General features: G+C 40.8%; 1 protein-coding gene across 1 annotated transcript in view; it reads left to right on the top strand.

Moving 5' to 3' along the window:
* NEK11 (NIMA related kinase 11) overlaps positions 1-12,400 on the top strand; it is a 283,846-nt gene that overhangs the window by 95,648 nt on the left and 175,798 nt on the right. Inside the window, 5 exon segments of the mRNA XM_060099965.1 lie at positions 1,827-1,976; positions 2,070-2,148; positions 5,690-5,775; positions 8,363-8,482; positions 10,280-10,373. Coding sequence (XP_059955948.1) covers positions 1,827-1,976; positions 2,070-2,148; positions 5,690-5,775; positions 8,363-8,482; positions 10,280-10,373 — 529 coding nt within the window.

Genomic DNA, 12,400 nt, shown 5'->3' with positions numbered 1-12,400 from the left:
CTATTCTTTTGGTGGTAATCCTAGCAGTTATAACATGCATTCTTGACTTATTACAGTCTAGTAAAAATTATTGCTTTTACCACTTTCCCAGTAATATTAGGACCTTATGATACTTTAACTCCATTTACCCTCTTCTGTCTTTTGCATTATTTTTGTCATGAAAGGTTATTCCACATAATTTAAAATCCCATAAGATAGTTAAATTTTATAGAGTTAATGTTGATTTAAATATATTCAGAAAATTAATTTTTCCAGTGCTCTTCATTCCTTTTTTCATTCCTTGTTTCTGTCTGGGATCATCTTTCTTCTTTTGGAAGAATTCCCTTCTAGGATTTTAGTGCTTTCCTGCTGACATGAATTCTCTCAGTTTTTCTTGGTCTAAAAATGTCTTTATTTCACCTTTATTTGAAGGAAATTGTTTTTCTGGGTATATAAATCTAAATATGTGCTACTATACCAAATACCATTTAATAGTCTTACAGATGGATGAAAATTTATTGAGCTTCAAATAATTTTCATAATTTATAAGGTTGACATTGATCTTGGTGTTCTAGTCAATATCGTGAGATTTCTCCTAATGTCCGCCTCTTTCTAGCATTCTATAATAGAAATAGTCTCAGATTTGGAAAGAAAAATACATAACTCAAGAGTCAGTCAGGGTCACTTGTGTGACCTTGGCCAAGTCACTTAACTGCTCTGAGCCAGTTTTGTCATGTATAAAATGGGAAAAATATAATATTGGCTCCGTTACACTGGGAAGTTATGATGCTCTGTTGAGATAAATATCAAAGTGCTTTGTAATATGTAAAGTACCAATCCGTTTGAAATTTTTAGTGTTATTATTATTTACTGGAACAGAAACGTTTTCAGTGTATATATCCAGAATTTTCTTGAACACCCACAAAATGGTTAAAATGATGGTATTCATGTATGTATGTATGGATGGATATATACCTTGCCTTTCACGAGAAAGCAGGACAGTGTGTGAAGTTACATAAAACACAGCTTACACAAGGTCAATGGCAAATTTATTTCTGATCTTTCAAGCAAATAATAAGAAAAGGGAGACCTGGCTAGTTACATAATTCAGAATAGCTAGAAGATAAAAATAGCCCATTATTCAGGAGAAAAGTTCTTTCTTAACACTAAGTTCAGGCAGAAATTTCTCCTTGGTTTTCTTAATGATGTAGATTATTTAAAAGATTTTTCTGCTAGTTTAGAGATGACTGATTTGCATAGTTAACACAAATTAGTGTTGGACTAATCTAGAACTTTAATATTCTGTTTCATACTCCTGAAGGGAGAATTATACAGTTAATGTGTGCTGCAGGCAACCACTCTCCCACCCTACTTGCAAACGGATTCTATTTAGAAAACTAATAAAGATGCCAGCTTCCTTTTCAGAATGCTTGGATACATATTAGAGGGAAGGCTAGGCTAATAAATTTAAATTTTATTTTGCATATATAACATTAATTGAACTGCCTTAGGAAGACAATATTTACCTGCATTTTACTTTTCCTTCAGAGAGGTGGATTCAAAAATTTCTTACTACCTTGATCAAATATTTATTGAGTCCCTACTATGTGTAGGCATATTCCTGTTGGATTGTTTGCTCTCCTCTGACAAAAAGTGTTCATTCAGACTTACATTTTGTGCCTTCTTTTTACACTTTTTCCTTTTTTTTCAGTAAACATGTATTTAAATAGAAAACGAAGTGTATGTTAATGCCTCACAACCAATGCCCTAATACATATGAGGTTTTGTATGATGATCAAATTTAAAAGAGGACATTTATTCCTCATTCAAATTCTTTGTGTTTTCAGGTCTCTGGCTTGCATTTTGTATGAGATGTGCTGCATGATTCATACATTCATTGGCTCCAATTTCTTATCCATCGTTTTAAAAATTGTTGAAGGCGACACTCCTTCTCTCCCTGAGAGTTACCCAAGACAGCTGAATGCCATCATGGAAAGGTACGGAAAGAAATGTATTGCTGCAGAAGCAATTTTAAATTGTACTTATATTTTAGTTCATTTGAACAATAATTTTCTTTTTAAACATTACAGCATGTTGAACAAGAGTCCTTCATTGAGACCATCTGCTATAGAAATTTTTTAAATTCCTTACACTGCTGAACAACTACAGGTATTTAAAATGAAAGGGATACCTGGAAGCACATATTAGCATTTATATACCTTCTAGGACTTGTAGATGTGCTGTGGAAATAAGATGCAGTAAGAATCAGTCAGAAAGGAGAAACGAGTTTTTTTTTTTTTTTTTAAAGCTGGGGGAAATTATTAGTAGGCAATCTCTTTGCCAAGGAAGGTGTGTGAACTCCAGTTCCCTGGTGCCCCAGATGTGAGAAGTTTGGATTGTGATTTTTTGCCTAACTGCAGCATCCACTCTTAGAGCTCTTGGCTTACAAATCTTACCTCTACACTTTGTAAGTGTATCCCTGCTAGTGCAAGAATGTACTACTAATGATACAAAATCTGGGGGTTTCATTGGGCCTTTATTATTCCATTCCTTATTTTGTATCCTACTAATACTTTTTATCAATTAGCTGAGTTTATTTTGTTTTCTTGTAGATTAAAAAATTTGATGCAGAGAATCTGCCTTCAATGGTAAGCAAAAAGAAAATGGTGTCTTCTCAGGATTTTTTTTGTTTGTTTGTTTTCTTGTTTTTAGACTTCGTAGGCTTTTACAATACAAATCCCTTGGGCAGACTTCCTTTAATTTTTATGAATAGTTTTAAGTGGACCCACAGAGCAGTCATTCACCTTCACAAATGGGCACACCTTTTCATCAGTGTCCAGTTCTCAGGCACAGGAAACAGGGATGCTGACTTGATGTGCAGTCATTAGTTGAGCTCTGGCACTGTACTGACACTGGGTGGGGGGGGTGCCAAAATGACAGGAACAGATACGACTCCTGTCTTTTTGAAGCTTGACTGTTAGTAAGAGGACCCAGTAACCAAGAAAATGTAAGCAAGTAAATAAAATAATTGTAAACTATCAGAAGAACTGGGAAGAAAGAAAATAGCATGCTGTGAAATAAGGGAAGGGAAGGGCTTTGGTGGTCAGAGAAGGATCAGGTGACATTGTGACATCAGTGAGATGGTGAGAAGCAGCTCGCCCTACAAAGAGCCTGAGGGAGAGTGTTGTGATCACGGGGAGTGGCTGGTACAAAACTCTGACTTAGGTGATGTCCCCTGTAGGGGGAAGCACTAAAGATTTGAGGTGAGCAGGACAAGAGGAGGAAGTGGTGGGAGCTCCACGGTGCTTTCAGCTCTCCCTGAGTATAGCTCTCCCCTAGCCTGAGGGCAGACTTCTGAAAAGAGGCTGGTTGTTGGGATCAAAACCACAATGAAGGGTGTGTGAGCAAACAAACAAACAAAAAAGTCAAAAGGCATCCAATAGATCCCCTGGGACTAAGGTGAGACAAATGAGGCATTTGCCCTGGTGCAAAATTAAAGAGGACACCAAAAACTCAGTAATCCAGATAAATAATATTGTAATGCAGTGTTTTTTTAAAAAAATCCAAAGTAATGCTAAAAAAAATTCCATAGTAACAAAATATCAAACGTTCAAGGACAGGATCCAATGGGGCTAGGATGAAAGTGGGGCTAAAACCAAGCAGGACCCTGCAGGGCCAACTCAGGTATAAAAGTCCCTCCAGGTCCACTGTTTCTTGAAACAGTGTCCACTGTTTGTAGAAAAAGGCTTTAGTCTTCTAAGCCTTTCCTGAGTTCCAAGAAACAGACTCAGGTAGCTACTAATTAGAGAATTGATGGAATGCAGAAACAAAAGAAAAGCAGTTGAGCAAGAAGAGTAATGATAGCCTAAACAACAGTTCAGTGATAAAACAGGATGCTAGTTCCTCCCCAAGGGATAGACATAATAATCTAATGCAATGCATATGTTTGAGTTGTTCTGCAGAAACTAGGACCCCTACCCAGGTGGTGACTCTATGATGACAACCAGCATGTAGACCCCAGACTGGTTGGAACCAGAGATTGATGATTAAGATTCCTAAAACACCACCCTGTTACCTCAGCACCAACCAATCTGAAGAAAGTCCATGAGCTGCAACCCTCACCCCAAATGTTGCTTTTAAAAACCCTTCCCTGAAAGCTATCAGGGAGTTCGGGTCTTTTGAACATTAGCTACCCTTTCTCCTAGCTTGGTGCCCTGTAATAAACGCTGTACTTTCCTTCACCATGACCTGGTATCATTAAATTGGCTTTGCTGGCAAGCAGACTGAAGTTCAGCTCGGTTAGAAACTGAAGTAGAATGGTGCAAGTTCAGGACCGGGTCTTGTCACTTTTTAAACTTTTGCTATTGTATTCTCCAAGGCTTTTTGTCATTAATGGTGAGGTTTTTTTATAATACTGCCTTAAAATATTATTTATCTTGGTTACTGAGTCTTTTGTGCCCCTTAACTTTGTACCTGAGGTGAGTGCCTTGCTGGTCTCACCCTAGTCCTGGCCCTGGTGATGCCGAAACTCAGCCTCTGTGCACCAGTGCTGAATCAAATCTTGGAGACAAAGTTTTGGGTGAAGTAGAAAAGAATAGCTTATTGCTTTGTCAGGCAAAGGGGGACACAGAAGACCCATGCCCTCAAAACTGTGTGTTCCAACTCAGGGGGATTTGGTAAGGAGTTTTATAGCAGTGGTTCAAGGGCAGAGTTGCTGTTAAGGATCAGGGTGTGTGCAGGGCCTGCACTCCTTTAATCTGGCCTCAGGTGGTCTTCTGATGAGCTTCTGTGGTTCTCCAGGTTATCAAACTCTGACCTTCTCTCTGGAATGAAGAATGCTTCATCAAGTAATTAACATCTTCCATTTGTTGGGGGTTTTAGTTCTGCAGAAGAACTCAAAGGTATTGTTATGCGTATCCCTTGAGGCGGAACCAGGACCCTGTCCCAAGGCTGCACTATTGTTTCTTTTTTTTCTTTTTTTTTTTTTTTTTTTTCTGGTACACGGGCCTCTCACTGCTGTGGCCTCTCCCGTTGTGGAGCACAGGCTCTGGACGTGCAGGCTCAGCAGCCATGGCTCACAGGCCTAGCCGCTCCATGGCATGTGGGATCTTCCTGGACCGGGGCACGAACCCACGTCCCCTGCATTGGCAGGCAGACTTCCAACCACTGCACCACCAGGGAAGTCCCTGCACTATCATTTCTTAACTGCTCCTCCCTTCTCTCTGCATTCCCTCCGTTCATTGATTAGCAAATGTTTGAACCTGCCCTTTGGAACTCAGGGAAAGTCATAGAGGCTGAAGCCTATTCCCTGCAAATAGGGGACACAGAAAGGCTTTTGTGCCCAGGAGCCTCACAGGGTCCTGTTCGGTTTCACTGGGAGTGGAGACATCGTCCACTACAGGCCCTGAGGTGGGAGAGAACTGTGTGTTCTTGGAGCTGAGGGAAGGCCTGCCTGTGGCTGGGTGACCGGGAGCAAGAGAGCAGTCAGAGCAAGATGAAGTTGGAAAGATGGACAGGAGCCTGACCCCACAGGAGCTGCTGTGTAATGTTTTAAACCTGTTACAGAAGGAAAAATAGTTACCAGTGGGTTTGATTTCAAGCCTCAGACACGGGTCAGTAATACTACACATCAGAAAAGGCTACTGGTCATTTTATGCCTCTTCATCCCCGAAGAGACTTTAAGGTATGTTACGGCTGTTCTTTTTTTCAGCACCTGATGTGCGGATATTTGGAAATGACCCTGGAAGACAAGAATTTGAATCGTCAGAAGGAGGCAGCTTATATAATTAATGCTGTGTAAGTAATTGCTTTGTTTTTAAAAAGCCCACTGAGTGTAAATGTTAAATGCATTTGTCTTAAAAATCTATTAGTGCTAAGCTGACAGCATGGAGTATCCTAGAATTCACTTAAGTCTTGCCAAGAAATTAAGGAGCTTCAGTAACTTGATGTGCCAAAGCCCTTTGCCCCAGGTGGTAGCAAATTGAAATCATAAAAGTTTAAACCTCTGCACAGCTTACAGATCTGCAGGGTAGCTCTGCAGTTGCATTGTAAGTATATAGAGAAATTCATCTCTCAAACGTTTAGTGATATTTATGCTAATGAACATTCAGATTAAGCATAAATGGCTTTCACATGTTGGTTGTTTAACAGGAACTGGCAGAGTATCTATTGAAAAGCTGACACTATGGAGTCCTGGGACAATTGAAAATAAGCCAAAATTTACTTTCTTGAGATATACATAAGAACTAGAGAATGTGTGTTTCACAAAGAGCCATAATTTTTTCCCGATCTCATTTGTCTCTCCTACCTCATTCAAAATTTCTGTGCCATAACTTACAAGAGCCCAGAATACTAGTTTATGTCAGAACAGCCATGTGCAGCTGTGCAGGCTGTGTACTGCACAACTCCAGGGGGCACCACTGATAAGACCAAATCTATAATTTTGCTGAAGGAACGCTATTTAATTTTGTCCCAATGAGAATGACAGTCCCTCCCAGAGCTGTGCAGCGCAGTGAAGTGAGAATGGTAGCCCTCATCAGCTTGATCTTCAAGGCCAAATTACACAAATATGCTTCTCTAACCCTCAGTTCAGTGGTTTCTCAACTGTGCCATGTTTGTTTTCCATCTCCACATTCAAGCTGAGGGAATTGGTCCATCAAAGGTATTCAGTCTTTGTTTAATGCATGACCTCCAGGTAAAATACCCTGCAACTCAGGAGATAAATCTTTAGGCATGCCCCTATAACCTAGTTTTCTTGGGTTACTACCTATTTTTTTCAGCAATGCCTGGAACTTCTCATTTTATTTTATTAACAAGATATGTGAGAGTAGTAGGTATCTTATTTTTAAAATACTGGACTAACTTTAGCTGTCATTTTGTACTGCAGTTTTGAAACAGTTTGCCTGACTGTGCTTACAATTATAGTGTGCTTGAATCCAGTTCTTCGGGTGATCTTTCACATTATGAGATATTGATTTCAAATCGTCACTGTTATTTTCAAGATCTATGACTGTTTTGAGGGGCTGTATCTGGTTTTACAAAACAAAGCATGTGGATTCTTGAAAACTGCATGGTCCCTGGAGGCTCTGGTCTGAACTGTATCCCAGAGGGACGAGAACTGCCTACAACCGTCATTACAGTTTCCTCATAGTGTTTTTTTTTTCTTTTCTTTTTTTTTTTTTTTTTTTGCGGTACGCGGGCCTCTCACTGCTGTGGCCTCTCCTGTTGTGGAGCACAGGCTCTGGACGCGCAGGCTCAGCGGCCATGGCTCACGGGCCCAGCCGCTCTGTGGCAAGTGGGATCTTCCCGGACCGGGGCACGAACCCGTGTCCCCTGCATCGGCAGGCGGACTCTCAACCACTGCGCCACCAGGGAAGCCCTCATAGAGTTTCTTAAGGAGGGAGTTGAGTGCAAAAGGCATTCCGCTATTGGGCCCTAACCAAGACAGGCACAGAAACAAATGCCATTGAGAATGTGGTTGCAGACCTTTCAATACATGGTTAATGTAAGCACATTTCTTTAACTGAAGAAAGAGGTTCTCGAATAATATTGGCTAACATTTTCAGGGGTATTGACCATACGCTTTGCTCTGTTATAAGCTCTTTGCATGAATTAACTCATTTAAACTCACAACAACCCTACAAATTAGGTACTATTATTATTATTATTTTAACGACCATAGAGAGTCAAGTAACTTGCCCAGAGGCATAGAACATGTAGCCTGGGAGCTAGGATTTGAACCTAGAGAATGTTCTTAACTGTGCAATTAATCACTATGCCATGCTGCCATAAAAATACCTACTGTATGAAGCCTAGAAGATAAGGCATATTCAATAACTTTTAGCTGTTATAATACTACCATTCTGGGATACTTTTATATGTCAGGCACTGTACATACATTATCTCATATGATACTCAGGATAGCCCATTCTTTATAGATGAGAAAACTGGAGTTCAGAGGAATTCAGTAACTTGCCCAAGGCTACAGAGCTAATGAGTGGTAGAGATGGGATTCAAACCCTTCCTAATTCCAAAACTGTGTCTTATCCACATGGTTGAATTAGTCTGTCAGTCTATTTACTCCTTAATGACCAAGATCCTAATTTGTCTTGCACTATGAAAACCAGTCATAGGCAACGAAATGAGAAGAAATTTGCAAAGTACATAATTTGCTTTTAAACAAAAATCTAGTTTAAAAAATATTGCCAATTAACCACAGTCCTTCTTGGCTAATTATCTACCCAGAGTTTATTTGTTTTCACTTGGCATGCCTTGAGATGCTTTTCCCTTCTCAGTAGTGTAATGATACTTCTGTAAAATACTTGTTTAATTTTTCTGAGCATGTTTGGGATGGGTTGCACATGGGAATCTTTATTATCTATAGGCAGAAAAAGATCCACCTGCAGACCCTGTGGGCGCTGTCTGAGGTACAGAAGGTGACACCAAGAGAGAAGATGCAGCTGAGGAAGGTCCAGGCAGCTGATGAGGAGGCCAGGAAGCTAAGGTAAGTGACCTTCCCTTAGTGCCCTGGGCCCTGGGCTGCTTTCCAGGGCTCTAGAGGAACTTGCTGAAGAAAAGCAAAAACCACAACAAGAAAATGCACATTCTCATTATATATTTATCAGTTTATTCATTCACTCATTCCCTCAAAAGATGGTTATTGAGCCATAGATGGTTATTGGATGCCAGGCACTATTAATAGCAGGCTTTCAGACTTGTGTGAAAAGAAGGATTGAATATCAGGGAGGTTATTAGGAATGAAAATATAAGGTCAGCCTCCAGACGAAGCCTCTTTGTTACTGACACCTTCTGTACACAGCACCGTGAGGGGGTGATAAGGTGGCCTCACTATTCTCTGCACACTCCCCAGGTGTTTGCTAAACCCCTCTGCCCAGAGCCCTGGCTGCTGTGTACCTGCAGGAAATTGCTGGCTTTAGCAAGGAGCCTGGAAACAACTCTGTTCCGTCAGGTAAAGCCCTTCACAGTCTGCTCTGGGCATGCTGCTGGTGTGAGAGATCACAAGTGTTTAGAGTTTACACATGAAAAGGGGGTTCCAAAGAGCCCCAAACTCCCAATTTCTCAAAGACTGATTTTTCAGCTGGTATGTGACCCAGTTGTCTAATTTTTCTTCTTCTTTCTTCCTCTGCCAATTTTTTGGTGGCTTAGAAGCCCCAACAAAGAACTAGAGAGACAAAAAAGGACCTGAAACTTAAATCTGTCCAACGTGATATCATTCAGTGTTCAGTTGGAAGATATGTGCAAACCAGTACACCACTAAGTGTGGATTTTGCTGAAGAAATATAGTCATGAAAGTTGTTTGGACTGTTGCATCAACTCACAGTCCCAGATCTATTTCTAACACCTCAGGAATGGCAATATTTCCACGGTACCATGGTTCATGTCATTGGTTGAGGGTGAAAGGAAAATTAAATCTCTGACAGGAAGAGATTAAAAAGGCAAATTAATAACTTGCACATTACAAATTATTTTTCAAATTAAAACTATTTTTTAATATGCAAAAAAGTCATAGATCTTCCTCATGGCATTTAATATTTTTGTTATTAGAGGCAATGATTTTTAAATAAGTTTGTTCTTGATTTTATGAATGAATTGCATTGGAGTGGTTTTGATTATTGTTTCTAGGATTTGAGAAGGGTCATGTGTTTTAGGTAGAAAATGACTCCATTGTTATGAGGGTTATAATGTACCCACTTTATAGACAAGAAAAAAAAAATTTTTTTAGACAAGAAAATTTGACTACAGGGGTATTCAGTGATTTTTCAAGAAATCTAAGGATAAATTAGCATACAACTAATCACAAGAACTCAAATCTTTCCTCCAGTTTAATAGCAGGTCTATTAAATTCAACTTTTCTATTGTAGAGGAAATAGAAAATGTCTGAGAAAAATTCCCCTTCACAGTGGCTCTCATATTCTTTTCCATAAATTCTTTGAAATGCAGATCTGTTTTCTGCATCTATGGGTTTGTTACCCAGTTATTCATATGTGTTGGGCTCTCTACCAGGCATCGGAGACACACTCCTGTCCTTTGTCAGCACAGGCCGAGAGCACACAAGGATGACACCACCCTCTTCCCCTGAGTTCTGGGTTCTTGAGGGTGAACATCCTGTGTGCTTTAAAGGAAATCGAGTGGGGCTACACCGCACTCACGTGATGAGGGAGAGACCGCGGGCCTGGCTGCCCTACACCCCAGTCTGCCTTTTGAAACAGGGATCACACTTGAGTAACGTACATGTGGTTTTAGCAAATTGCAGCTCTTTTTTAATGTTCACTTTATGCAGAAAGCTTTTGGAAGAAAAATATGAAGAAAACAACAAACGAATGCAAGAACTGAGATCTTGGAACTTCCAGCAGCTGACTGTGGATGTGCTCCACGTGAGTGTGCTTCTGTTTTAAATTTTACAAAAGACCTTTTCTTGCCTCAGATTCTTCAGATTCATGGGGCCAGTTGGGTAGGAAAAGGGACAAGGTAGGGAAAAAAAGCATCCAGACCAACTCTGCCCAATTCCAGGCTGGACTGGGATTTGTTTTAGAACGTAGGCCAACAATTAGTGATGGCACTAATTCAAAGCAGCTGTACCAAGTGCCTGCTGTGTAAGAATGACTTAATCTGCACTGAATGAACAACTGAGGAGTTAGAAGTATGACTTTGCAGAACAAATGTGTGTCTATCTAATTTTGAATTTCAGCCGTGCTATTGTTGCTTTACTCCTTTAGTCCACTGTCCTTTTTCTGTCATTCCTTCCCTCTTTATTTTCTGTCTCCCATCCATATCATCGTGCGTTGTGTTAATAACCCCTTTCAAACTTTGGAGAATTATCATACATATCCAATAATATGGCTGCAGACTCACATGAAATGCACCCCAAATTCATGTCCTCTGCATCCTAAGCCTCTGAATACCATCCCCTAATGGTTAAAAATATCTTCATTGGCCTTGGTGTGGACTTTGATACTTAAGGTAGTCTTTCTTCAGGGTTGGATTTGGATAATAGACACCAACACCAACCTCCTAGCTCTTTGGTAAAAGCAATTTGGGAAGGAGTCCTTTTTATGGAAAACTCTATCGTCTCAAATTTTGGTTATTTGTTCATTGGTGATTCCTGTATCTGAGGGAGATTCTTTCCTTTAGCAGGAAGAACCAAGCCCCTGAGGCTGTGGGGATGATCCCTGAGGTCTGGGGATGCTTATTCTACTGTAGCTCAGTAATCAGAGGGCTCCGCACCCTGGGGTGTGCCGGAGCCCTGGGCAGAGCTCACTCGCAGACAAGGCAGAGCATGGGAACGTTGTTTTCTGCCTCCCTCTGATTGGTGATCCACTTTTCTCAATTACTTAGTGGTTGGTAGTGCTTTAGAGTTCTGAAAACCCAAAGATGGAGCAGATGGGGGCCCAGCCTACATTGACCTTAGGAGTCTCTGTCCATCGGGCCCTTTAGCAGACAGTATGTGGGTGCTGACGCTGCTCCATCCCAACCCCTGTTCTCCACCATCTCTCACTCCCAGGGAGGCTGGCCCCAGAGGTGTGGGGGTGAGATGGTTCCTGTTCACAGAACCTTAGGGTGGAGAAGTTGCCAGCTGAGGGGCAGCAGTGTCAGACCCCTACTCGGGGAAGGGTCTTGATACCACCAAGCCCCCTGAAAACACTGAGCACCCTCCTTCAGCTCCCCAGATACTTTCGAGGCCCTGGAGTGATGACTTGTGGAGGTATGTCATCTTCCCCTCAGGATTGAGGCTGCAGATTCCCGCACATCCCCAACAAGAGTCTGGCATGATGATAAGAATTCTGCATTTGTTAATATGTGTAAAATACTTGTTTATTCAGCTGATTAAAACCAGGACATTTTTCTGGAATGCTCAGGGTCCCCTGCTTCTAAGGGATTTTACCCCCAGAGACTGGAGATTGAGAAGTATAGACATGATAATATTTTGTTTTATAAAGCCTAAATAACTTTATTCTTAAAGTTAGCATATGGCAAATAAAAATGTAGTTTCAAGTACGATCTTACATTTTAATTTCTGATAACTTACTTAGATAACTTACTTAACTTCTTTGCTTTTCTTCATTGGCCTTAAAAAGAATCATTTCTGTGTTCTTTTTCATTTCCAATATGATTACTATTAGTGTGAAGCAACAACACTGTATGAGGTCTTGTCCCTTCTAAAAATTAGGGCCCTTGGGGGATCCTAAAGTCGCTTAAGATTTTATTAGCTCTATATTATCCTACAGAACATGGGAGTCCAGATCTTGGCCCAGTTCAAATGAGGAAAGTGAGGATTTCACAGAGACTATATGAAGTCCCAACTCATAACCTCCACAGTGTCTGCCTAGTTTCTCCCAATTCCACCCCCGTCCATCAGCAAGGAGCAAAGGCAGGAGGGAGGTGCCTGCCGCTGTCTTGACCA

This window comes from Mesoplodon densirostris, chromosome 5 (assembly GCF_025265405.1).
Source record: "Mesoplodon densirostris isolate mMesDen1 chromosome 5, mMesDen1 primary haplotype, whole genome shotgun sequence".
NCBI classification, from domain to species: domain Eukaryota; kingdom Metazoa; phylum Chordata; class Mammalia; order Artiodactyla; family Ziphiidae; genus Mesoplodon; species Mesoplodon densirostris.
The sequence above is the reverse complement of the archived record's forward strand: the minus strand, read 5'-3'. Positions and strand labels throughout refer to the sequence as shown.